The sequence below is a fragment of the Balaenoptera acutorostrata genome, chromosome 16, assembly GCF_949987535.1.
Source record: "Balaenoptera acutorostrata chromosome 16, mBalAcu1.1, whole genome shotgun sequence".
NCBI classification, from domain to species: domain Eukaryota; kingdom Metazoa; phylum Chordata; class Mammalia; order Artiodactyla; family Balaenopteridae; genus Balaenoptera; species Balaenoptera acutorostrata.
Genome location: NC_080079.1, coordinates 15,629,519 through 15,657,129, shown reverse-complemented (window position 1 = coordinate 15,657,129; position 27,611 = coordinate 15,629,519). Strand labels below are relative to the sequence as shown.

Here is a 27,611-nt window from a genome sequence, read left to right as displayed (position 1 = left end):
GGAAGGGAGAGATCCTTTTTTTTTTTGTAGGTAAAATGTAAGCATTTAAAAAATAAAAGCACTGTGTAAATTAGGAATTTTCAAGTTGATTCTCTGTCTCATAAAAAAAAATAGAAGATTTAAGATCATTTTTCACGTTTTGATGTATTAAGTTTTATGCCAGGCTTCATTTGTACTTTTATGACAGTATAATTATGCTAATAATGAATTTTTTCCAGAAAGTAGAATTTATTATTCTAACTATTTCATGTAAGACTAGTATTAATAGCATTAAAACTAACATTTCACATGTTAAATTATGAGTTTAGAGGAGAAATGATATTATGTGGTGGAAAATGCTTTTACCTGTATTGCCTTTTTTATTGCTAATGAAAATCCTGTGAGGTAGATGTTGTTATTCTCATTTTACAGTGGGAATAGAGAGTGAAAGACCTGAAGCAATTATTTATGCAAAGTCTGATAGCTACTAAGTGATAGCTGAGTTGCCAAACATGTCTTTCTGGCTCTTTTTCCATAGCAAGCCATCTTCTACTCTTCAATAAGAAGTTTCTCCTCAGTTATAAATTCATAATCTTCTGGATTTCCAGATAGCATAGGGGTACTTAGGATCATGAGTTCTGATACCAAACTGACATGGGATTGAGATCTATTTCTGCCAATGTGCCATTAATGTTGCATGGATTTAGTTTGCTGCTTTACTGAACACTTGATAAGTTTTATGGCATTACGGTTTTAAAACAATCTTGTGAAATAAGCATTACTGTTATAACTATTTTGCACACAAGGAAACTTGAGGCTTAGGGAGTTTGAGTAACATACCCATTAGGTGACCAGGCTGAGATTCTTGTAGCTCTTCTAAAGTTTTGCCTGTTTCTTCTAGTTTCTCAGTCATGTCTTTTTTATTCTTCAGTGAAAAGAGAGTATTGTTCTACAGAGTTCTTACGCGTCCTTTATGAAGTTAGTATGAATGAGTGCATTTTACAGTACACAGAGATACCATAAGAAAAGTCTAAGCTCATTAAATAATTCTCTATGATGTAGCAATATTTTATTATCTCCAAGCTTGTTGATTATTTAAATGTATATTATAACAGGAACTTTTAATGTCACGTTCCTGGATAGGCTGTGAGTGGTTGGTGAATCCTCAGATTTGTATATAAAATATTATTTATACGAATTTTTCTAGGCAGGAGGTAATAGCTTTTACAAGATTCTCAAAAGTGATCTCAGATCTCAAAATGGTAAGAATCACTGTACTGTAGAAAAGGAACCCAAATAATGGTCACTGTGTATGTAGAATTAAAAACCATTTTTTTAACACATGGAATGATTTCAAAAGTAGTTTTTTAATTTATTTTTTCAAAAAAGCTTAGGAAGATTATACAACAAGGATAAAAAAATTTTCCTATTAATTGAAATATTACAGTATTCAAGTAATCTGAATATCTGTATTACATGGAGGCACATATAGATACAATGAATATCTATATATATTTATATGTATACATATATGTGTGTGTATATATCTACACACACGCACCTGACATATTTCTATAGATATCTATCTGCATGATGGGGAGTGCTCCATCACCCCCTCTATATGACATGTATCATGACTTTATATGCTCTACATTTATTTGCTATTTGTATATTGTCTTCCCTCTTTCTAGCACTAAGTTGTCCAGTGTGTCAGTCACTATCCACATGTAGCTGTTAGAATTTATTAAAATTAAATTTTAAAAGTTCAGTTCATTTTTTTGCACTGACCACATTTCAAGTGCTCAATAGCCACGTGTGCTTAGAGGCTACCGTACTGGACATGTATAGAACATTTCTATCATTGTAGGAAGTTCTGTTGGACAGCATTGTTCTGGAATGTAAGGTCCAGAAGGACAGAGACTTTTTTTACTTAGTTTTTCTTGTTTTTTATTTTAATAGCTTTATTGAGATGTAATTTACATAACATAAATCTCACCAGTTTAAAGTACACAATTTAATCGTTTTTAAGATGCACTTAGAGAGTTGTGCAACTATAACCATAATTTTAGAACATTTTATCATTCCGTAAAGTAAACCTTGTATTCAAGAGCATTCACTCTCCATTCTCTCCCTGCTCCCCAGGTTACTACTAATCTGCTTTCTAGAGACCTTCCATAATTCACAGTTTTATCTCCCATGCCAAGAATATTGCTTGCCATTTATTTTATGATGGCCTTCATGACCTTTGCCCGCTGGTGTTCCTCTCATGATTTTATGTTGTATGGCAAAAGGGGGATTATCTCAGTGATTTTCCACCACAAATCCTGGGAGGGTGAGGTATAATTAGCTTCTTCCTTTGATATTAGACTTGATAGCTAACTAAGCACATACTGTTTGCTATCACTGAGGCCAGTCTGTAGACAGTTTAGTTAGTGTGCTGATGGTCAGTCCAACTGGTATAGCCAGCTTCGTTAGTGTACTTACATGGGGGAAAATATTAACTAATAAAGTCAGTACCTTTGTGGCCAGGATATGATTTGTACAAATTAGTGATCATTCAAAGTGGGATGATACCCAAGGTGACTTACTGGAGTGTGGGAAGAAAACATTAGGACTTCTACTACTATTATTTTTAATTTTGATTTTTAAAATTTATACTTTATAGTGCACAATATTTTGAATAGTATATATTTATTAACATGTAAATATACATTTATTTGAGTTACATAATAAAAATTCTTACTGATAAGAGAGCATGATAATTAAGGTTTGGAGACTTCTGCTGTAGCAGACAAGGTCACCTAAACCTTTATTAGGGATCAGGTGGACAGAGAATGCAGACTTTTGGGAGTGAGGGATGCAGAATGCACTATAAAGAAAACAAGAAGAAATGCAAGCTCAGCACGGTGTAACACAATAACGTATCATAGTGCAGAGAGGAAAAAAATACCCATAATATAATCTAGAGGCTCTCTTCATATTGTTTAAAAAGAAATCAATAAATATTAAATAATATTTTAAATAAAAACACTATTTAAAAAAAGACTTGCATGTGAGGTTGGCTTCCAAAGGCAACTCTGTGTAAAGACTAGCCCTGAGTGGATCCGACTCTTCTTTGTAGAGTGGTTATGCTGGCAGTAAAACCAGATACTTTGATAAACAGGATTTATTGTTTCCTGTAATACTTTATAATGTTAAAACTATTGCATTTTTCTTATTTTTAAAATGTCTTAACCAAATTTTGTATTCATGGCCAGGATAGAGAATAACACTTTAATTGATTTAATTTTAGTTCTGTTTAATGTTTGTGCTGGTTTTCCTGCATTTAGTAGTGGCCACTCCTGTGTTATAAACAGCTCAGCATGCTTATTTGATTAAGGAGTCTAGATTGGGCAGTTTCAGCTCGATGAGACATTGGCAAGGCATATGGGCATGTGCAGGCATCTAGACAGGGATTGGCAAAACTTTTTCTGTAAAGGGCCAGATAGTAGATATTTTAGGCTTTGTATACCAGATGGTCTCTGTTGCCACTACTCAACTCTGTTCTTGTAGCATGTTAACAATCTTAGATATATGTAAACAAATGGGTGTAGCTGTGTTCCAATAAAACTTCATTTACACAAACCGGCAATAGGCCAGTAGTTTATGGAGCCCTGATCTAGATTAACCATGTCAATATGGTTCTCAATCCAAGAACATGATTGCTACAAATTAAAAATAAGTTAACTACTTGAAACTTAGAATGCATTGTAGAAACGGCATTAGAAATAGAAGAAGCCTGTTTTACCTTTTACGTAACTGAATTACATGCTGCCTAATTCTTGAAAATCTCTACCCAGCTGGAATGTACAGGTGATGTTAAGAGTAAGAAGTGAAGAAATAGATTGGAAACTAGGTGTTTGTGGTCAGAGTGTAATCTTGGAGCATAAGACTTCTGAATTTTAGAAGAACAGTTCCAGGTGGTGAAGATGTCCCAAGTGTGTAATGGGAGTTCTTTGCTCAAGTGGCATGGAGGTGAACATTCTTCAAGCTGAAGAAGAGATCAGGAAACTACAAAGGGGGAATTGCTCCTTCCTTATTGTGGAAGTGGTAGGAATTTCCCCCCCTTACTCCTATCTCTTGATGGTGAGAAAGGATTTTCCATCCTTTTATCTTGGTTGGTGTCAGCCCCTCCATGTTTCTAGTAGAGTGAAAGTGGCAAAGAGGAAACCTCTTTGCAGTAAGTAGAGGCAAAGGTAGGCTCTTGGTAGGGGCTTTTGCTAGGAATGGGTGATGAAGGTACAGAAGGATTTCAGGGGCTGTGGTGAGTAGAGTTTTCTTTTAAGTCTGTGTAATTGTGCCTCTGAAGGTGAAGAGGATGGGACAGAGTGGGTGGTTTTCATGTACTCCTGTTGTGTAGCCTAGGTGGGGAAACATAACAGTCCTTTCACATCACCTCTTATAGGTGGGAGAGAAGGGTTATAGTTGTAGCTCCTAGAGTATATGTTTCTTTAGAGGAGGGGAGATATATTTTAAACTAAGGGTAAGGAATTTCCCAACATAGCACAGGACTGGGTCAGTTCGAGTAGGTGGGGTGGTAGAGAAATAGAGGGGTTTTGGGGAAGGAAATCCCCAGTAGTGTTAGATTTCCTCATACGCAGTTTGGGAGGTATATTCCTAACTAGGAAGATAGATTATATTGTAGGTGATAGTTGCAAAGCTGCCTGTTCTTAAATTTCCGGCCTTATTTTCTTATTAAAAGAGCTATATATTTCTTGACTATGTATTAAGGTACTTTTTGAATATGTTATACTTCTCTTCTTCCATTAGAGAAGAAATTGAAATAGAAGTGGTTGTGTAAGGTCATGGAACAAATTAGGATTTTCTTTAAAATTAAGTCTCTGAGGCTCTAGACTGTTATCATACAGGCTTATTTTATGTCTGATAATTTGTATCATTTGATTCAGCCCTGATTTGGGGTTTTTATAATTTAAATTATAGCAATATTTTGACTTTAAGGGTTTGTTACAACTGTCAGTTAGAAACTAGGGAGAAGGATTGTTTAGTGGACCCTATTGATGGATCTAAGCCTTGTTTAGATCAAGAGGAACTTTTATACAGAATTTATATGAGGTTGTGATCATAACATTTCTAAATCTTAATTTATATTTTCTATTTGTTGAGACATCATTTTCCTGGTTTCCTGTAGCTATTGTCCATGATTTCCTTTAGAATTTTTGAGTATATTTAAAACAGTTGATTTAAAGTGTTTGTCCAACAAGCGCAATTTCTGTGTTTCCTGAAAGACAGTATCTGTTAATTTCTCCTGTGAATGGGCTATACTTTCTTGTTTCTTTGTATGCTTTGTAATTTTTTTGTTGGAAACTGAGCATTTGATTATTGTAATGTGATAACTCTAGAAATCAAGTTCTTCCCCCTCTTCAGGGTTTGTTTTTCTTACATGTGGTTGTAGTTGTATATTTGTTTAATGACTTTTCTAAACTATTTTTTGTAATGACTGTATTCTTTGTTTTGTGTGGTTTCTAAAGTCTCTGTTCCTTTAGTTTATGGTAAGCTAGTGTTTTGACATAGATTTCCTCAAATGCCTGGAGTCAAGAAAAAATAAAGAGTTCTCCCAGTCTGTGCAGATTGACTCTGTTGGGACACTGCTTCAGTGCTTAGCCACATTGTTTATGACTCTGCCTTGCCCTTCACTTCCTTCTTGCTCTGAGTCAGAAAATTAGCCAGAGGTGGAAGTGTAGAGTCTTCTCAGGTCTTTTCTGAGCTTGTAGTCTAAGAAAAGTCTCCCTGGGCATGCATGTGGCTTCTCAAATTCCCATATCAAAATAATTGATTTTCAACTTCCTAATATATACATTTAGAGCTATAAATTTCTCTCTAAACAATGGTTGAGCTTCATCTCATAAATTTTGATATGGTGTGGTTTTAGTGTTAACAATTAAAAATATTTTCTAGTTGTCCTTGAGACTTATTCGTCTATTGCTAAATTGTCAAACTTTTGGGGATTTTAAGTTTATTTATTTTTGAATGGTCCCTGTATATGGGGCTGCCACTAATTACATGGCTTTTAAACACATGGTTCCTGTAGCCAGTTGTCATTGATCGATTACATTGATTTAGTTCAATTCTGGTGTTACTGCTCGTTGTGGGTTAAGAACAAGTACAGGCAGACCTCAGAGATATTGCTGTTTCAGTTCCAGACCACCACAATAAAGCCAATATTGCAATAAGGCATCACATGAACTTTTTGGTTTTCCCAATAATATAGTTGCACATAAGAGTTATGTTTACATTATATTGTAGTCTATTAAGTGTGCAATATAGCATTATGTCTAAAAAAACAATGTACGTACCTTAATTAAAAAATACTCCATTGCTAAAAAATGCTAACTATCATCTGAGCCTTCAGCAAGTCTCAATCTTTTTGCTGGTGGAGGGTTTGAACTACTGTGAGAATTACCAAAATGTGACGAAGAGATACAAATTGAGCAAATGCTATTAGAACAATGGCACTGATAGACTTGCTCCATGAAGGGTTGCCACAAACCTTCAATTTGTAAAAAATGCAATATCTGTGAAGCACAATAAAGTGGAGTACAAGAAAACAAGATACGCCTATAGTCATTTAAAGAGGGTGAGAATTTATTTTTCTCACTGTCAGCCCTGGTTTCTAAAAGACTTTTGCAGGCCCAAAGGGTTAAATAAATCTAGAGGTTCAAGGTTCTCAAGTACATCTACCAGGTGGCACCCTCCTAGGTATCTGGGCACTATCTTTAGCACTGAAGTCTTGCCAGGGCTGTGAACTAAACTTTTTCTGTAATTCTGCTCCTCTCATAATCTGGTCCTGGGCTGGTTTTCCAGTTTGGTCAACCCTCTGGCCTCAGAAATAGAGTCTCTTTAAATGTTACAGAGTCCCCTGGCATTTACACTGTATCTAAAATTGGTGGTTGGTGAATTGAGTCTTATAGGATCTTGGGGCAAGCTGCTTATGGGTCGGTGTCTTAGTACAGGCACTCTGCTGCAGTTTTCTGCCTTTAGCATATCAATGGCTTTTAACATCAGTCAACTAATTCTACAGTCCTTGTAACTACCCTTGCTATTCTATTTCTCAAATATTAGAGATATCACATAAGTCTATTGCATTAGTCAGTGCATCACCTTCCTCTGGTATCCTCTCTCAATTCAGCAAAAGTGAGTCTTTGTCATTGTGAGCTATAGCATGCCACAGGTTATTGCCACTCTCTCTGCCACCTCCAGTGTGACTCTTGTTGCCATCTGGCCAGTGAGTGATCCAGCCCCAGAGCCCATCTTGAAGTTCTGCTTCCTGGTACTGTTAGTTTGGTCACACTCCCCTCCACTACCTTGAAGCAGATCCTGAGATAAGAATTGAGCACATGTAGTATATTTGGGAGATTCAGGGACACTGACAGAAGTGAAAGAAGAGAAGGAGCCAATAAGGGAGGTATGTTATCAAGTCAGGTACCACACTGGGTGACTGGAGCCAAATCCCACAAGGAAGTGTACTTCATTATTATTGCAGCAAAGAGATAAGCAAGTTTGGAGTTTTTCCAAATCATTCATTGGCTAAGGACTGCCCTGGGAGGATGTTGATTCACAGGCACTTTCAGCCCACCACATGCATAGGAAGAGTGGGTTCTAGTAGATAGAGGGAGCCCTTCAACATAGATGCAGGTGCTGGCCCGAGAAAGTCAGGCTGGAGTGTATGGAAATGGTCAGAGGGTCTGAGAGGATATGGTGTAATGCTGACACTGTTGGCAACTGTCTGTTTTCAGCTATGCAAGATAATATGAGATTACTTTCTAAAGTTGTACTGATTTATCCTATGAGAATTATCTCCACATCCTTGCCAATATTTGGTATTATTAATCTCTTTAATTTTAGCCATTCTGTTGGGTGCATAGTGGTACGCTATTGTGATTTTATTTTGCATATCCTTTATTGTTATTGGTTGGTTTGGGTCCAATCAGGAAAGAGGATCACACAGTAATTTTAATAGGAAAAGTTTAATGTAAAGGATTATTGACTGTAACACAGATTGGAACCGAGAAATTGGCTAGTAAGAAGTAAAGAGAATTCTGCAAAATATAGAAGTAGTAGATACAAGGAGCAGCCACTACTACTGTTATGGCTGAGACAGAACTCTTAAGTGAGAGTCCCTGTGACCTGGCCTGAGATCCAGACTTTGTTGGGAGAGCAGGCTGTGGCTTACTGAATGGCAGAAAAGTCACTGTAAAGCTGTACCTGCAGAACTTGCTTAACATCTGCCCTTTGGAACTTGCCATGGTTACTTATGGGATGCTGGGGAAAGCTGTTCACAGAGTGGTGTTTCACTGGAGGCCTCTGCTGCAGAACTGCCTGAGGGGAAGTGCTGGGGGAAACTGTTGGTGGCTGGGTGCTGGTGGCCATCAGGTACATAGGAGCCTAGTACCTAGTGCTGCAGGAGCTTGTTGAGTGAGTACATTGGAACCAGGAAGCAAATCTGTTTCCTCCTGCAGTCTCTCCAGCGTGCTCTCTTGACAAAGCCTGCAGGCTTAGCATCCTGCCATCTGGAAAAAAAAAATATTTAAAGGGCCCAGATCCATTTTCATAAAGTAGGCAAAAAGTCTGAATTTTGAGGTGGGAGGCAATGGATAACTGGCACAGTCTGCCCTTTAATTATTCAGCTTCTTCTGTATGCATCCTTCTAAACACACGTGAACTCCCCAGCAACCAACAAAGCTGTATTTCTACCTAAGAAGATACACTTTTTCCAAGTGAAGTTCTCATCCTTTGTCCAAAAGGAGGAAACACACGGTTTCGAGAGTCATTGTATCTATCACTGGTTATGTTAATTGCTCTTCATATTCAGTCATAGTCACACTAAATATTCCGTTATCTAAAGTCTAAATTGTAAAGTTACAGCTTGTAAATAAAATAAAAATGTGAAGGAGAGAGGATATGTGTGTGTGTGTGTGTGTGTGTGTGTGTGTGTATCAAATAGAAACTATGTAAAGTTGTTAGGATACTTACCTATTTAATTTGTTAAAAGACCATAATTGATGTGTATGATTCTGCTCTTCCACTCCCCATACCATATTTCCCCTGCCCTCAACTAGAATCTTGGCTCCTTGGAGTTATACTTGGTGGAGTGACCCACACCCAATGGGTTGAACCCTCAATCATCCTGCTGTAGTTTGGATATTTTTTATGGAGCTGTCTTCTAGATCTCTCATCCTCTTTTAGCTGTGTTTAATGTGTTGTTAAACCCGTCCATCGAATTCTTAAATTTTTATTTATTTATTTATTTATTTATTTATTTGGCTGTGTTGGGTCTTCGTTTCTGTGCGAGGACTTTCTCCAGTTGCCGCAAGCGGGGGCCACTCTTCATCGCGGTGCGCGGGCCTCTCACCATCGCGGCCTCTCTTGTTGCGGAGCACACGCTCCAGACGCGCAGGCTCAGTAGCTGTGGCTCACGGGCCTAGTTGCTCCGCGGCATGTGGGATCTTCCCAGACCAGGGCTCGAACCCGCGTCCCCTGCATTGGCAGGCAGACTCTCAACCACTGCGCCACCAGGGAAGCCCCGAATTCTTAATTTTGATTAATGTAGTTTTCAGTATTAGAATTTCCATTATTTTTTTCAAATATACTGTTACTTTTTACAGTTTTCAGTTAACTGCCGAAATTTTAAATCGTGTCTTTTGTCTTTTTGAACTTAGTACGTCATATTTGTTTTATAAGGCACATCTGATAATCTCCACAATTGGGATATCTTCAGGTCTCTTCCTGAAGATATTCTGTTGGTTCTTGTTTTGTTGTCTTCTATCCTTATGTGTCTTATTCTCTTTGATCATAGTAGATATCTTATTTGAAAAATTATTGGTAGAAATAATTTGAGGACTAGGATAATGTTACCTTTCTTCAGAGAATATTTTTGTATCTTCCGTTAGGAGCCTTGGCATAATAGTTCTAGTATCACCTTAAGCCAATGGTAGGTCTTGGGGTTTTCTGTCATCCTGATGACTTGTAGCTGGGCTGCAGTCCACGTAATGGCTGATTTCTGGTACACCTTTACCCTTATAGAAAATCTTTGTGTCCCAGTTCAGAGTGCCGTGTTGTTTATTTGAGCCCCTACCTTTTGTAGGTTATTGCCTCCAGCTTTTGTCCCCCTTCTTCCTTGAGGCTGTCAAAAGTACTCTCAGCCTTTTGGCAGTCTCTAATAAATAGATAAAATTCTCCATAACAGAAGTAGCTCTGGATGCCTGGTTCCTCTTTAAAGAATTTGCAACTTCTGGATCTTGGCTTAGTAGGTCTTACCATTTTGTTACTTATAAGGTTTAAAAATTGTTCTTTAGCTTTTTAAGTTATCTTCAGTGAAGGTTTGTCTGAATTAGCTCATCTGGAGCTATTAATGGAAGTGAAAAATCAGGGCAAGCTATTTAACTTGTTATTTAAAATGTGCTTCAGTTTTCTCATCTGTAATATGGGGTTAATAATTACTATCTTGTGGGGCTTTTGAGATTTTTAAGTGAGGTAACACATTATGAGCTTACAGTAATACCTGATACTATAAAATGCTCAATTTATTATTATATTACTTTGAGAACATTGGAATGTTTAAAAACTTTTCCAAGCATGAATTAGCCCTTTTTTAAACCCAAACTAATTTGCAGGGATTACGAAAGACTTTCAAATAACATTTACATTAATTGACCTTTCTGTTAACCCTGATTTAGGCAAGTGAAACTCTTTTCCTTTAATGTTTTTGAGACTCTACGCTACAAGGAAAATTTAATTTTGTCTAAAACTAATTACCCTGATATCTGTGTATATATGTATGTATGTATGTATGTATAAATATATGTGTGTGTATGTATATGGGGATATATAAAGACTGATAAGCCATTGTGTGTGTGTGTGTGTGTATGTGCATGTGCACGTGTGTGTGTATGTGCATGTGCACGTGTGCGTGTATGTGTGTGTGTGTATGTCTACATAAATACATAAAGGCTAAATGGGAAGATATCTTAGTTATTTAAAATATTGTCTTTTGTTGATAAAATATAATCGGGCTGGAGCTAAGGAGAACAAAATGAAATAGAATTGGGTTATTGTTTAAATATTTAAAATTCTGAAAATTTGAAGCTTTTCTAAATATCTTTTTCTTTTTTGTGTTTAAAATAGAGGATAATTACAAAACCCTTGATTTACCCTATTTTTAAAATTGACTGAGTTCTTGGACTAGATATAAAGTTGACAAAAGAAAATGATTCTAAAAACAGGTAGCTGAACTCAGTAAAGTCTGGTGACAGCTACTTTAGTCTTGCTGCATGAAAAGCAAACATAGCTAACAATGTAACCTCCAAAAGTGCTAGGTACATATACTATTTCTCTATTCCATAGATCTGCATCTTTCAAAGTGCATTTGATCTTCTTTCTTTTGCATCCATCTAATTTTTGTGCAGAGGAAGTTTAACTTAATCTATTTTGCATCAGCATTGAACCCATCTGTATAATGTTCAGTCTTTCAATGTGTTTTTCCACTTTGTAAAATGAAACAATCATAATACATAAAAATTTAAAGAAATTCAAAATAAGTTTCCTCTGAGATTTAGAGAGATGATATATGGCAATCTGAAAATTTTCTTAAGTTGTAAATAAATTCTCCTGTTTGGAAGTTTGGTTTAGTGTCTTTTTAAATTTTTTATGCTACTGTGTGTCTTAAAGTTACTTTAAGGTAATCATTTTCATGATTTTGTTTTCTAGGTTAACAGAACCTTCTGGATATTTAACAGATGGTCCAATTAACTATAAGTATAAAACCAAATGTACATGGCTAATTGAAGGCTAGTAAGTATACAATTTGCATTAAATTAATTTATTCTGAAATGATAAAGAAGGTGATTATATCAGTGTTAAAGCATTAAAATATAACAACTTCATAGTTATATAGTTTATTCTGTTGTTTATTATTGGAAAACATTATTCATGATGTTTTAAAATGGGATTGATAAATTTTAGATATAATGTTTAATGTAAATTACAATACCCTTTTACTTGTGATAATAGTTTGATTTTTACATATATTTATTTTTAAGTTATGTTACTATGGCATTAAGTCAAGTATGCATTTTTGGCTTCTTTTAAATCGCTTGTTATGGAATTTGAAGACTGCATAGAAAGTGTAAAAATATTCCATGCTGAATTATGCCATTGGTTCATACTATTCAGCATTTTAGTTCTAAGGGTGTTAAAAAAAGAACATTTTGTAAAAGAGAGAGTTAATTGTCCTTTTAGAGGCATTTTTCAGTAATTAGGGCTTGAGACTGAATTTATCTATTTAAACATATTATGAATGGATCATAAATGATATGAGTTGTTTTTGAACTATTTTATGATTTTAAAGAGTGTATTTGGAAAACTGGGTTTTTATTTTTGTTACTTTAAAGGTTTTTTAAAACTTCAAGGTTATTAATTCCCTGTGTACCTGTGGTCTCATATATTTGTTAACAAATAACAGTATATCGTATTGAGACCTTTTGATTAAAATTTGAAGACCTTATTAGTACCTCTAGTTAAGAGTTCATAGAAATAAGAACAGTCTTGAGTGTTGTATTTAAAAATCAACTTTATTCAAGTACAATTTGCATACAATGAAATACACCCATATTAAGTGTACAGTTCAATAAGGTTTCAGTAATGTATACAATTTATGTACCTCCACCTTAGTCAAGACATAGAACATTTCCTGTTGACTAAATTTTTATAAGACATAGAACATTTCCTCTTGACTAAATTTTTAGAAAAGGATGATATATACATATGGCTGGTTAATAGATTTTGGAGTTGTATATCATTTTTACAAATTAGATATGACTGGTTATCAATCTTTTATACTGATGACTTAAGGATTTATAGCTAAATTATCTGTAAATAGGTTTTTAATAAAATACTCTAAGATTTCTTTAGACCGTGCTTTATATATTACATATTAATTTTAAAATATTTTAATTTTTTTTTCAGTCCAAATGCAGTGTTAAGATTAAGATTCAATCATTTTGCTACAGAATGTAGCTGGGATCATATGTATGTTTATGATGGAGATTCAATATATGCACCTTTAATAGCTGTACTTAGGTGAGTAGTTATGTTTAATTGACGAATTTATAGTCAGTTGTAGAAAAGTAACTGTATAATTTATTAATTTTAAATATATACTCATCTTTACTGCAAAAATAAAGTTAGCATAGGCATTGATAGCTAAACTTCAAAGATGATATAAGACTATGATGATACTGTGACTGTCAACTTAGGGGTATATATAATAATGTAAACATTGATATAACAGAGATAAGTAGTTACTGTTTCAGAAATGTGGATTTATTAATAAATACCCCTTATTCTTGCTGTACATAGTTCATTCTTTTAAAGTGAATTGAATCTGTTTTCAGAACTATCTGTATTTGGATAGATTAATGTGAGTTCTAGCTGACAAAGGAATTAATAGATATATATTTTAGTTATCTTTTTATTTTAGAGAAATTATAAAATTTTAAATTCTGTAAAAAAAGGTTAAGTTATGCTTTATGTAGTGGTTTAATAAAGAAGGTGTTTCTATCAGTTCTCACAGTTTGGGAATTTTGGCTGTTTCCAAATATTTTATTGTTAGTAGTCAGGTAGTAAGATTTAATTTAAAAATTTTAAAATCACAGCATTTTCAGTATCAATTTAAAACTCTTTATTATGTATGTACAAATTATTATGAAATGTTTTATGAACAGGAGAGAATATATTAGATAGAAAAATTTTTGAGCATATAGTGTAGATTTAGTGTCCAATTTAACTAACATGATAGTTGACCAGAGTTATTCATTACATTATTCCTTACTTTTGTTACTTACACAGTATCTCTTATATGTCCTGTCATTGTTAAAAATTTAAATATGGGTGAAAGCTTATTGTTCCCTTCAACATTTTTTATTTTATTTTTCTTTTTACTATTTATGTCGTAAATATTCTGTTTTAACAGGAATGTAAACTATTATTTTTTTGGACAAATACGTAAGGGCTGTGTTTCTGAATGACTGTTTCAAAATGACTCCTTGAGAGCTTAGATGCTTATTCTGTGATATTGCTATTGCTCAGGATACTTGTAGAACTTAATTTTTGAGTTGTTTGAAAATTATAGAAAGGGTATTCTGGAGTAACCCTTCATCTAACACCAATAGCTAGAAAATGGAGCAGAGCCTTGTGAATAATTACATTGTAAGATAATTTATTGCAACAATTAGATAAGATACTAGGTTCAAACATTTATTTTTAGCAATTTAGATGTAACTGTTATCATTCTTCTATTTTTATGACATTATTGACTGACCATCATTTAGATGTGTGCCTTTTTTTTTTCCCACACACACACACTGTATTTTATTTTATTTTATTTTTTAAAAAATTATTTATTTATTTATTTATTTATTTATTTATGGCTGTGTTGGGTCTTCGTTTCTGTGCGAGGGCTTTCTCCAGTTGCGGCGAGCGGGGGCCACTCTTCATCGCGGTGCGCGGGCCTCTCACTATCGCGGCCTCTCTTGTTGCGGAGCACAGGCTTCAGACGCGCAGGCTCAGTAGTTGTGGCTCACGGGCCTAGTTGCTCCGCGGCATGTGGGATCTTCCCAGACCAGGGCTCAAACCCGTGTCCCCTGCATTGGCAGGCAGATTCTCAACCACTGCGCCACCAGGGAAGCCCTGTATTTTATTTTTACAAGAGATAAATAGACTGACACCAAGCATTGTACATGGATGACCACAACAAAAGCAACAATGATTGCAATTACCAAACATGAAACACACTCCTACTATGTCATAATACTGACATTCAGTCCAGTAATCCTCCACTGTAACAGCTCCTTTACTTTGCAGTGAAAATTGATTTGTATATTCTTTGCCTCTGGAAAAAAAAAAAAAATCTGTGCCTTTTCATTTGTTTTTCTAGTAGTTGTGATGACTGCATTAATTAACAGTGATTCATTAACACTCTTACCAGCCATTTCTTGATACTAAAGGAAGCTTTTGTAAGATAATTAGCAGGATGGGATTTAGTATATGACTGTGAAGGTGGAACCAGTGACTTTTCTTCAGCAAGTATTCCTGTTAACTATCCTGAGAGAAATGGAAAACTTATGTTTATTGACTATCCACTTGAATCTAAATACTGTGCTAGGCAGTTTAAATGTCATCAGTCCTTGTTAGGATATTGTGGAAGAAGTACTATTATCCCCCATTTATTGTTGAGAAAATTGAGACTCAGAAAAATAAAGTTTTACTTCTAATAGGTGGTAGAGCCAGGATTAGGACTTGACAATCTCCGGACTTAAAAGCCTATACTGTTTGTACTTCATTTTACTAAGAATTCAGAATCCAAATGTTTGAATTATTCCAGCTGTATAAGAATTTATTATTCAACAAACATTTGATAACCTCCTCAATTCAAGAGACTGTCATAAGCCTGGAGGATGCAGTAAAGGAGTAAGATACAGGCCATTGCAGACACCAGCTACCTGAAGTTGCACCCAACTTTATAGGTTTAGTGCACAGTCCTTCACAAAACTGCCCTCACTTCAGATAACAGCTGCAAGTTCAGGGGTCTCCAGGCTACCTGCACTTCTGACCAGCTGGCTACAAATTTAGAGGTGCCTGTGACCCCCTCAGGTTCAATAATTTGCTAGAATTAACTCACAGAACTCAGGAAAGCACTATACTTATGATTATAGTTTTATTATAAAGGATAAAAATCAGGACCAGTCAAATGAAGAGACACATAGGGTGAGATCTGGGAGCATATCAAAGCTGTGTCCTCAGGACATATGTTACCTCCCCAACATATCAATGTGTATTGCCACTTAGGTTGCTCACCTGATTTACAGGTGTAAAGAGTTTTTTGGGGTTTCCTTTTGTAGGCATTATTGATCTAATCATTGGCCATAAGGCTGAACGCAATCTTTAGCCCCATTCTGACTCTGGAAGTCAGATTGATTTCTTGTGGCTTAAAGCCCCAGCCAATCACATGGTTGGTTTTCTGGTGTGGCCAGCTCCCATCCGGAGTCACCTCATTAGCATAAACTCTGAGCCCACCATAAATAACAGAGACATTCCTATCACTTGGGAAATTCCAAGGATTTGGAGGCTACATCACCACACAGTAGTTGGGCACTGGTGGTGGTATGTAAACAGATTTTTTACACAGCACAATAAGTGTTATAATCAGGTTATGAAAAGAGTGCTATATGATTTCAGAAGTAATGAATTCGTCATGGTGAGTTTCATCATGAGTAGAAGAATGATAGACAAAGTGTGGGGGTCAGATAGGACATTCTAGGTAGAGAAAAACATACGTACAAAGGCGTGTACACACTAAAGAACATTATATTTTGCGACAGTAGTAAGTAGTTACAAGTAACTTGATCATAGGAAATGTGAAGGGATAGGTAGGTGCCAGATTACCCAATAAATGGTAATCAGTAACATCTACTGGATACTTACTATGTGAGGGGCAGTGTGCAAGAGTTCTTTATATATATCAAGTCATTTAATCCTCACAATAACCTTTTAGGTAGGTATTATTATTGCCATTTTGTAAATGGAGAATTAAGGCACAGAGAGATTCTGTGAGTGGCCCAAAGTTGCTTAACTGGTTGGTGATAGAGTCAGAATATGAGCCTGATTTTATAATGCTGTAATCACTGTAGTGTTGCTTTCTTGTTAACACACTAAAGAAATTGAACTTTATTCTGTAGGAAAGACTTTTTAGAATATGGAGAATGGATTGGAATGGAGACCTGTTATTTTTTATTGTGTGCTAGACAATCATGTGCTGGACACCATGTTTGTAAAGTCATAGGTAGTGATAATTTGAGGCCTAGAAAGTTATTATATTCCCAAAGAGTGCCGGGGGACACTAGAAACCCACAATCAACTGAATTCTAATTCAGGTGTTGAGGTAATTCACACCAAACTGAAGTTCAGTCCCCTGAAGGGCCTGTCTTCTACTAGTTCACTTATACACCTAGTCTTTGGGGTCTCAGGTCAAAGTGAGGGCCCTGTGTTCCACTTTTTGGTTTCCTAGCTATGTAAAACAGCCCAGTTTCTTAGCCCTTCAGACCTCACCTCCAACTTTGAAATCAGTGAATGCCCATAAGGAGAAATGGCTCTAATTCGTGGGCTTATTACCCTTTTCTTAGTTCTCCCAGTACCTTCAGGCTGATTTTTTTTAACTGTCATTTTTTCTAGTTGACTTCAGTGGGAGGGTTGGTTGGTCCAAATTGGTATGTTATGTGAGAAGTGTGAGTCCTCTTTCATTTACTGCTTTCACAACACTTACAAACAAACAACCAAGCAAACAAATCTGCTCTTTTCATCTGTTTCAGAGGGATTAATCATATCTGTTATAAACATCTGGGAATATTATTTTTAGTAATGTACTCATTTGATATAATCTCACTGCAATGAAAAATATATATGTGTAACTAAAACTGGTCTTACAGAATTTTAATTGTGTTGACAGACTCCTTTTAAAATCTTTTGTTCTTTCATAAACATAAGCTAGTCGATGTTGTAATAAGTATTACAACATCAAGCATTGATTACTTTTTAATTTGTTTGCTTTTCAAAATGTGTTTACAAAATAAATTATTTGACTATAATATTTCATTTTGTTCTGTCAAATCTGATTTGAATTAGGGAATTCAGTTCCTGGTGGTGCCTAAACATAAGTTTAACAGTGTCTAAAGGTATTGACTATTTTGAGTAATGTAATTTGTTGTTAGCAGCTTCTTTTCTTTCTCAGATTTTATGCTTTCATAGATTTAGAGAGGATAGTATGTATAAATAAATGAAGATACATAGTTTTCCCCCATGAACAAGTAGGGTTAAAAAGGGAGAAGTACCAGTTATTAATTTAGAACTCCTGCTTTTATACATTTATATTTCTCCCCACAAACTTCATTTTCTTTTGTGTGTGTATGAGTAATATTGTCTTTTGGAATAATTACATATTAATGTAATTTGCATAAGTATGCAAAATTCTAAAGAAATATAAAAAGTGTGTATTTTAAGATGAACTAAAATACTTAGATTAGTGTATTGGAAATGTACAACTTTAGAGTAGCATTGTAGTCACTTAGCTGATGTGGAATGTTCTATCTAGCTTCATGAGAATTTGCAACTAGTGGGGAAAAGTAAGGCTATAAGGTCACTTGTTAGAGTACCAAGGTGGTTGGTTTTATTTTATTTTATTTATTTAATTGAAGTATAGTTGATTTACAATATTATAGTAGTTTCAGGTGTACAACATAGTGATTTGATATTTTTATATAGATTATACTCCATTTAAAGTTATTATGAAATATTGGCTATATTCTCTGTGCTGTAATTACATCCTTGTATCTTACTTATTTATACTTAGTACTTTGTACCTCTTGATCCTCTTCCCCTATCTTGTTCCCTCCGCCACCCCCTCCCCACTGGTAGCCACTAGTTTGTTCCCTGTATCTGTGACTCTGTTTCTGTTTTGTTATATTCATTTGTTTGTTTTATTTTTTAGATTCCACATATAAGTGAAAACATATAGTATATGTCTTTCTCTGTCTGACTTAAGTCACTAAGAGTAATACCCCCCAGGTCCATCCATGTTGCTGCACATGGCAAAATTTCATTCTTTTTATGGCTGAGTAATATTCCGTTTGTGTGTGTGTGTGTGTGTGTGTGTGTGTGTGTGTACCATATCTTCTTTATCCATTCATTTCTTGGTGGACACTTAGGTTGCTTCCATATCTTGGCTTTGTAATAATGCTGCTAAGAACATTGGGGTGCATATATCTTTTTGAATTGGTATTTTCATTTTTTTTGGATATATACCCAGGGAAAGAATTGCTAGATCACATGGTAGTTCTGTTTTTAATTTTTTGAGAAACCTCTGTACTGTTTTCCATAGTGGCTGCACCAATTTATATTCCCATCAAGAATGCACGAGGGTTCCCTTTTCTTCACATCCTCCCCAACATTCATTATGTTGTCTTTTTGATGACAGCCATTCTGACAGGTGGGGGGTGATGTCTCATTGTGGTTTTGATTTGCATTTCCCTGATAATTAGTGATGTTGAGCATCTTTTCACACGCCTGTTGGCCATCTGTATGTCTTCTTTGGAAAAATGTCTATTCATGTCTTCTGCCCATTTTTTAAACAAGGTTTTTTTTGTTGTTGTTGTTGTTTTTGATGTTGAGTTGTATGAGCTCTGTATATATTTTGGACATTAACCCCTTATCAGACATATCATTTGCAAATATCTCCTCCCATACAGCAAGGTTGTCTTTTCATTTTGTTGATGGTTTCCTTTGCTGTGCCAAAGCTTTTAAGTTTGATTAGGTCCCATTTGTTTAGTTTTGCTTTTGTTTCCCTTGCTTGAGGAGACAAGATCCAAAAAATAATGCTACAACTTATGTCAAAGAGTGTTCTGCCTATGTTTTCTTCCAGGAGTTGTATGGTTTCTCATCTTACATTTAGGTCTTTAATCCATTTTGAGTTTATTTTTGTATATGGTGTGAAGGCATGTTCTGATCTCATTGTTTTACATGGAGCTGTCCAGTTTTCTCAGCACCATTTGTTGAAGAGTCTAGCTGTTCTCCATTGTATATTCTTGCCTCCTTTGTCATAGATTTATTGACCATAAGTGCATGGGTTTATTTCTCAGTTCTCTATTCTGTTCCATTGATCTATGTGTCTGTTTTTGTGCTAGTACTCTTACTGTTTTGATTACTGTAGCTTTGTAGTATAGTCTGAAGTCAGGGAGGGTGATACCTCCAGCTTTGTTCTTTTTCCTCAAGATTGCTTTGGCTATTCAGGGTCTTTTGTGGTTCCATACAAATTTTAGGATTATTTGTTCTAGTTCTGTAAAAAATGCCATTGGTAATTTAATAGGGATTGCATTGAATCTGTAGATTGCTTTGGGTAGTATGGACATTTTAACTGTATTAATTCTTCTCCAAGGTGGCTTTAAATGAAGGTTTACATATGACTTAAGTTAATGATCACCCTATAGTATTATGACAGGATGGATGGCAGGCCAAAAGGAAGAAATGGGACACTGCAGTCCAAATGGTGAGAAGAGAAAAAGGAATATGGTGGCATGAGAGTAGATGTTAGTCTGTTGGCAACAGTAGCAGAGCTAATTGGTGAGAAATGGCTAGGAACTCATTTTAGATTTATTCTTCTAGTTGCCCATTCTAATGTAGATACTTAGTGATTCTGACAAGAATATTTTGAGTAAATTTTGTGTGATTAACTGTCATATGTACATTAATATACAGAGTGTTCAATTTTGCTCTCTTACAGTGGTTTGATAGTCCCTGAAATAAGGGGAAATGAAACTGTGCCTGAAGTTGTTACAACGTCTGGCTATGCACTGTTACATTTTTTTAGTGATGCTGCATATAATCTAACTGGCTTCAACATTTTTTACTCGTAAGTATTTTTTCAAAAAAATTCATATTGTAATGATTCTTATAATTTGACATAAAAGAGTTTAGTGTTTGTTTTTATAAATGTCTTATATACCAGGAGCAGGCTAGTGTGTTAAAATTCCAAAATATATAGCATCTCTTCCTAAGTGACATAAAATTTTAATAATATATCCCAAAATACTGTCCAAGCTTGTATAGGATAGTTTCTAAGTCTCAGGACACTATAGTAACAAGTTAAGTTTGGTTAAAAATTAATTACAAAATTAAAAATTTTTGGAAAACGATTAAGTAAATATATTATACAAACTTAGTGTAACTTTATTGGTAATAACATGTGTAGGATTGCAGGGAGCCCTCATCTGCCCTACTGTGCTCCAAGGTATTTTATACCTAATTTGGAGAGTGAATGAGAGCTGAGTTTTCATAGTCCTTCTGTATTCCAAAGACTGTACTGGATGCTTTATATATATTATATTCTTTAATTCTCTTCTCATCAGTTCTGTCAAATGGGTATTTTTCCCATTTTACACATGAGGAAATTGAGGCTTAGGAGATAAGGTAAGTGGCTATATACCACTGTCTTCTCTAAAATTAGAAAATAGTATTTATTGAGCATCTATTATGTAGACTCTATATACATTTTTATATCTGAAAGTCCAAGGGTGAAGTGAATTAGCCAGAGATGCTTTCAGTTGCTTTCATTAAGAATGGCCACAGAGGAACTTGATACATTTTTTTTTTTTTCTTCAGGAACGTAGAGAATGATAACCAGAGAATTTTTCGCGAGGAATAAAATATTCTAAATATCCTTGAATCAGCAATTTATTATAGGATTTATTTATATGAAGAATTTACACAAGGGAGAATAAATATATAGTAGAATATAATCAGTTAGAGAGCCTTAAAATAAAACTTGATAAATATCCTTTTACTTCCATAACAGTGTATAGGTGATAGCATGCTGTTTAAGTATTATATAACCAGTTTAAATCTTGGCTTCTTATATTGTTTCAGGTATTCATGAATTTAATTTTTTTCTGTGAAATATATATTCAAAGCAGTTGAGTACTTAAGTCTTTACAAAACAGTGTGCTTGGAACTGTATAGATCCTGCAGATGTTGAGTATGTAGTCTTGGTAGTAGAGTAAACTCATTGAATGAACTGAGGCCAATTACAAATGTGTGTAACTGAATTGCTTTAGGGTTTAAAAGGTACAGAGTAAAGAATTGAAGTCGCATTGTAAAATTGCGTTAAATGAAGCACGTAGACACAACATAAAAATTATAAAGTTAACAAAATATTAGCCAAAGTTCTTTTTCAGTTATCTTGAATTTGAATATATATGAATTATATTTTACAGAATCAATTCTTGTCCTAACAATTGCTCTGGTCATGGGAAGTGTACAACTAGTGTCTCTGTTCCAAGTAGAGTATATTGTGAGTGTGATAAATACTGGAAGGGTGAAGCTTGTGACATTCCTTACTGTAAAGCCAATTGCGGCAGTCCAGATCATGGTTACTGTGACCTAACAGGAGAAAAGCTGTGCGTCTGCAATGATAGTTGGCAAGGTAAGTGGCTGTTGAAACATTGATTTATGTATCTAATATATTAATACAAATTCTACACTCATTTGTTTTGCTGTAGTTTACACACCCAAATCTCATGTGTTTGTTTTATTTTTAGAATTTCAGTAACAGTCAACTTCTTAATAGCTTGCTTCTTCACAAATAAAATCAGTAAAGATTTTGTCTACGTGCTATTTTGAGAATCAAGTGAAGTTATATATGAAACTCTTTAAATTGTAGACGTGTGGTCATTATGATCTTCTTTAATTTTTTGTTGAGTTCCCAAAGATTTGGTGATGTGGCTGAAATTAACACGTGGTACATTCAAATTTGATTTATAATGGATAATATAAATAGTATATTGCAAAAATAGATGCTCATCTGGGAAGGTACTGGACTATATCAAACTTGTTTCTTGGGAAAGACTGACCTCTTGTGGCTATGTTTTAAAAGAACATAGAGTATTTTTAAAAGTTTAGACGTTTTACAGCTGCTTATTGCAAAAGCAATGAGAAGAATTGGGGAAGAATTTCTAAACAATTTTTATAAATATATTATTAAAGATTAATTTTAGACTGCATTGAAGAGTTTTAGCTTACTTAAGTATTTGGGTATAAAACCATAAATCTTGTCATTGTGGAATTTAATGAAGAGATAGGTCCTAGTTATCTATATACTTACCCACCCAGAACTTGCTTTGTGCAGATTATATGTACGTATTGAGAGCTTACCTTGTGCCAGTGTATTAATCCTGTTGATGGGGGAACTTTGACTCAAGAAATACATAACCCAGAGTTACATGATCATGTGTTATTACAATACAGTGTAACAGTAGTAGCAATAGTTCCTACCAGAGCTGTCTAAAGTAAAAAGCAAAGAGAATGGTTTCATATTCAACATTCTTGAGACAAGTTAGAAAAAATGTTACTGAGTGTGCTGAGTACTTATTTAGAGGAATTATTTTAGGCTTTCCATAAATTATGCCCACTTTAAACCCATGTTATTTCATTAAAAAATTAGTTGCTCCAACCATATGAAATACCAGTGATTTCTTATTGAATTGAATTTGATTTCCTACTATGATTATGACAGATACAAATTTCTCAGTGTTTTTAATTATATATATGAGGCATATATTTTGTTGAGTGGCTATTTTAATAAATCATGACCTTTCTTCCCTTAAAAAGTGCCTTGAGGTATCTTTTTTTTTCTGTTTCAGTCTTGAAACTAAAATAACGTCCTTTTCTATGGAGAGAATAGTACACCAAGAATATATTTAAATTAAGGCCTGAGAGATAGAAGTATAGCTTATACGCATGGCGTTTTTCTGACTGGTCTTCATCTGCTATTAGTCCCCATCTCATTCTAACAGTCTTGAAAGCAAAAGAGGGATATGTTTGTATAATATTCTCTATGAGCAGCTCTGTCCTTTTTTGTTCTTTACTTCCTTTTAGTAGTTCTTCTTTAAAATGCTTTATTTTCTGGAGGTTTTGTAATATGTATCTGGTTGAAAATATTATCTTTTGTTTTTCTGGCTTTTGTTTATCAGCATTTCACATTTTATTATTCTTGTCAGGAGTGCCTGAAATCATAAAAATTCCTGGCTCTTAAATGTCTATAAGCAAATGAAAATGGGGAAGCAAATGCTGGGTTTGTTTACTTTTAAAGCAAAGTGATAATATGAATAAGTTTATATATATATATGTATTAACACATATATGTGCATGTACACATATATTTAAAAAAATGAGAATAATGTTAAAGTACTTTATTATAAAATATACAGAAATCAGATACATTTTTATACCACTATTAATTCTTTGTAATTAAATAATTCATCTCTGAATTGATATGAATGTTTTATGGGTAGTGTTTGGTGAAATGGATATTGTGCGTCTTTCAAGACAGATGATGTGCAGCTTGGTTTCTTTGAGCCTCCAAACTGACTCCTGATTCTATATCTAAGGAAGCATAGCTTAAAGTAGGTGGGATTGTTGACTGTATTACTAGGTTTTAATTTTAGATATATGGAATGGGAGAAATCATTGAGAGGAAATGGAGAGAGAGATTTGTTTCTAGGGCATCTGAGGAATGATCAAAGAAATGGAGATATTTGAAATGAGAGCTGAGGAGGCAATGTGTATGAGATTCAGAGTCTGGCAGTTTTTTTGTAATGTGTTATTTGGAACTGGATTCTTTGGGTTAAGAATAACAGATTGTTGCTACCTTCATTATATTTTATCCATTTATGTTGGTTAATTTTACTTACTCTTGTTTGGTTCTGTGCTAGTATATAAAAAGAAAATAAATGTTGTTTTCGAGAAACTGAGATTTTATTAAGAGAATCCAGAGGAAAAGCCTAGATTTTTGTTAAGCCTTGAATCCCCTTCCTCACATTTCTCTAGTGCTTGTCCCACCTAGGCTTCACATCTCCTTGTTTTCCAAATTTAGTTTTTCTATGTAACATCTCCTAAGAGTTTTGCTTAGCCATTACTATACTTTTTTCCCCCTTAACTTTCTCATCTAAGTGTTTCTTCCTTAACCATCTGCTTTCACCTTTTTACTGTTTTAGGCAATAGGAGTATATTTTAAGACTAGAGGGCACCATTAAAGTCAACTGTCCCCCTTTTTCTGTGGAGAGCACTTGTAACAACCAAAAGCTGAAATAGTAAAGAATATAGAAAATGCTAGTGCAACATTTTGAAAAGCACACAAGTTTATTGTATAATGTTTAATTTTGTTATAATGTATAGTTTTCAAAGACGATATATACATATCAAATAGATTACTTAAAGGGTAGAGACCTGTGTGGATTCATCTGCTTCTGTGACATCTTTCACTTAATAAAATTTGTCTTAATAAGTCACAGGAGGGAAAAAGACAACTTTGAAGAGCATTTTTTCTTTTAAGATGGCTTCCAAACATTGGGATAGATGAGGATTTTTTTTTTTTTTTGGCCACACCACGTGGCATGCAGGATCCTAGTTCCCCTATCAGGGATTGAACCTGTGCCCCCTCCAGTGGAAGCGCGGATTCTCAACTACTGGACCACCAGGGAAGTCCTGAGGAATTTTTAAAAGGCATGAAAATCAAGAGATAATAAATTGGATTTATGTTCATATGTAAATAATACAGTAGAACATTAATTTTCAAAGCAGACTCTCAGATACGGTGTGTTCCCACCCCCCGACCCCCGTCAACTCCCTAATCAGAGTGGCTCCAGGTTTCTCTCTTACATAACTTTAAAAAATCGGAACCACTAGAAGTCTTTGATTTGATTGTAAGCAACAGAAACAGTTCTGGCTTATCTGAGCAGAAAAGGCAGTTATTGGAAAGTATGTCAGGGACCACTGTCTCCCAGCATTCATTCTTCCCTTCTTTTTAGTGATAGAATTGACTGAGTTTTTAGCTCAGCACATGGTCTTCAGCTACATACCACATTTTTCCGCCTTCCTTGTGTCTAGTATGGTTATTGTGCTAAGTTTAGGTAAGTAGGATGTGAGTGGAAGTGCTGTGTGGGAATTTTACATCATTGAGATCTTTTCCAATGGCTGGTAAATGGCAGTAACTGTAGTAAGCAGTAGCACTTGCCCATTTGCCTCTAGAATGTTTTATGAGAGAGGAATTAACTTTCAGTTTTTTTAAGCAACTTATTTTTTGTTCTCTAAACCTGTAATCCGACTAATACAAAAGGATATTGGGTAGCTCACAAAGGAGATGGGAAGGCTGGAAAAACCTTGGTTAGAAAGGGGTAGGTGTAACAGAAGGCTAGGTGGGTTGGTTCCCAGCAAAGATGAAGCCACAGGAAAGTTTGATTAGGATATTCCTGTTACTGCCACTGGACCCTGGGGTACCACCACTGGTGTCTTTACTGTGGATACTGTATGCTACAGGCTTGGGTAGAAAAAATTCTAAATTCTCCCCACATCTTTGTATCACTTTTGAAGATTTGAAGGCCTGCTTAGTAAAATCTACTTGGCTAAACTTAGGTCTTATCCATACCTTGCTTGGCTGCCTTGAGATATAGAAATAGAGAATTTAACTTTTCTGAATTGTGTAGTGGGAAAGGATTCCGTTTCTGAACAAAATTCACACAGTGAGAGATCTTCCCAAACTAGGAAGGGGGTTCAAATGATTGGAATCTTCTAAATAAATTAAAAAATCCAAATAAAGTATTTTAAAGTGTAGATTGTTGCCATAATTGACAAAGAATGGGCTGAATAGTTCTCTCATGCCTACTCAGAAAAACTTTGCAATGTGGAGTAGATGGTAGGAGTAGACAGGTTGAAAAGATAAACGAGCAGACTTCAGGGTACAATTCTTTTCTTAATCTATTACAACAAAACATTTTCCACCTGTTTTATAGAGATGAAAAACAGGTTACCAGGTTTTATATACAAGACCATTGCTTAGCCATTTAAAATTTGTCCCCAGTCCTTTCCTATTCCAGAATGCCCTGTTCAATCCTATCGTTCAGTCCTTTTACATGTCTTCAGGATATTCTTTATAGATATTCAGTGTTCCTTTTCAGTGCGGTTCAGACACTGTTTTCATGTAAGGATTGAAGTTGGTTGTTTTCAGCCTTTAGATGATTGATTAAAAGACAGTATCTTAATATGTAAATCAGGTAATTTGATAGTTTTTCATAGTGTTTCCGATTCTTTATTGAAAGTTACACTTTGGATTTATCTCAGTTCCTTGAATGTTCTTTGTCCCTAAATATTTCAAGGCCTTTCTTATTTCTGCACTTCCCCCTACAACACCCTCACCCCTTAACATTCTAGGACTGGGTAACATCCCCCCACGTACTTTCATAGGACCCTATCTTTTAAATTTATAGCTTTTATCACATTTATGTTTGTGTGATTCTTTATTATCTTTCCTACTGGAATACAGACTCCATGAAGTTAAGAATGACTATGTTTTGATCACCTTTATGCCCACAGCATCTTCTGTAGTGCCTGTTGTGTAGTAGGCGCTCAAATTTTGTTGTTGTTGTTGTTGAATGAATGAATTAGAAATGTATTAGTTGCTGGTTTAGTGATATGTGGACATTTAAGTGTAGATGTTTTAGAAGACTAGTACTTCAATAACTTATGCAATTTACTTGATATATAAAGCATAATTTTAAATATTGAGGGAAACATTTGAATTTGAGCATCTGGTCAGTTATTTTCTTTCAGTCCTTTGGTTTTAGATTTTAGCATTTGCCATTGGGTGGCAGTATTGACTACCAGAGCACACACTTAGACTCCATGGCATTATTCAGGTTGTAAAAACTTGATGATTTTGTTTGTTTTAGAAAAATATAAAATCTTTTAGCTCAGATCCATGAATATTTTATCATACATTATTTTTTTTTCTGGGTTAGTCATATAACATATTAGGATAGAGTTAGTTACTTTAGGATAGTGTGTATAAGTACACATGAGACTATAGGTTGCTTTAAAGAAATTCACAGCATAGCTTACGTTTTCCTTTAGAAATTTAATAATAATGAACGTGATCTCTCTATTTAACTCTGTGGAGAGACAAGCAACAGATAATGTGCTAG

At 34.8% G+C, this 27,611-nt stretch overlaps 1 protein-coding gene across 1 annotated transcript in view; it reads left to right on the top strand.

Moving 5' to 3' along the window:
• ATRNL1 (attractin like 1) overlaps nucleotides 1-27,611 on the top strand; it is a 706,302-nt gene that overhangs the window by 14,534 nt on the left and 664,157 nt on the right. The window contains exons 2-5 of the mRNA XM_007173145.3: nucleotides 11,743-11,826; nucleotides 13,000-13,113; nucleotides 20,363-20,491; nucleotides 21,852-22,060. Of these exons, the coding sequence (XP_007173207.2) occupies nucleotides 11,743-11,826; nucleotides 13,000-13,113; nucleotides 20,363-20,491; nucleotides 21,852-22,060 (536 nt within the window). The remainder of the gene's footprint in view (nucleotides 1-11,742; nucleotides 11,827-12,999; nucleotides 13,114-20,362; nucleotides 20,492-21,851; nucleotides 22,061-27,611) is intronic.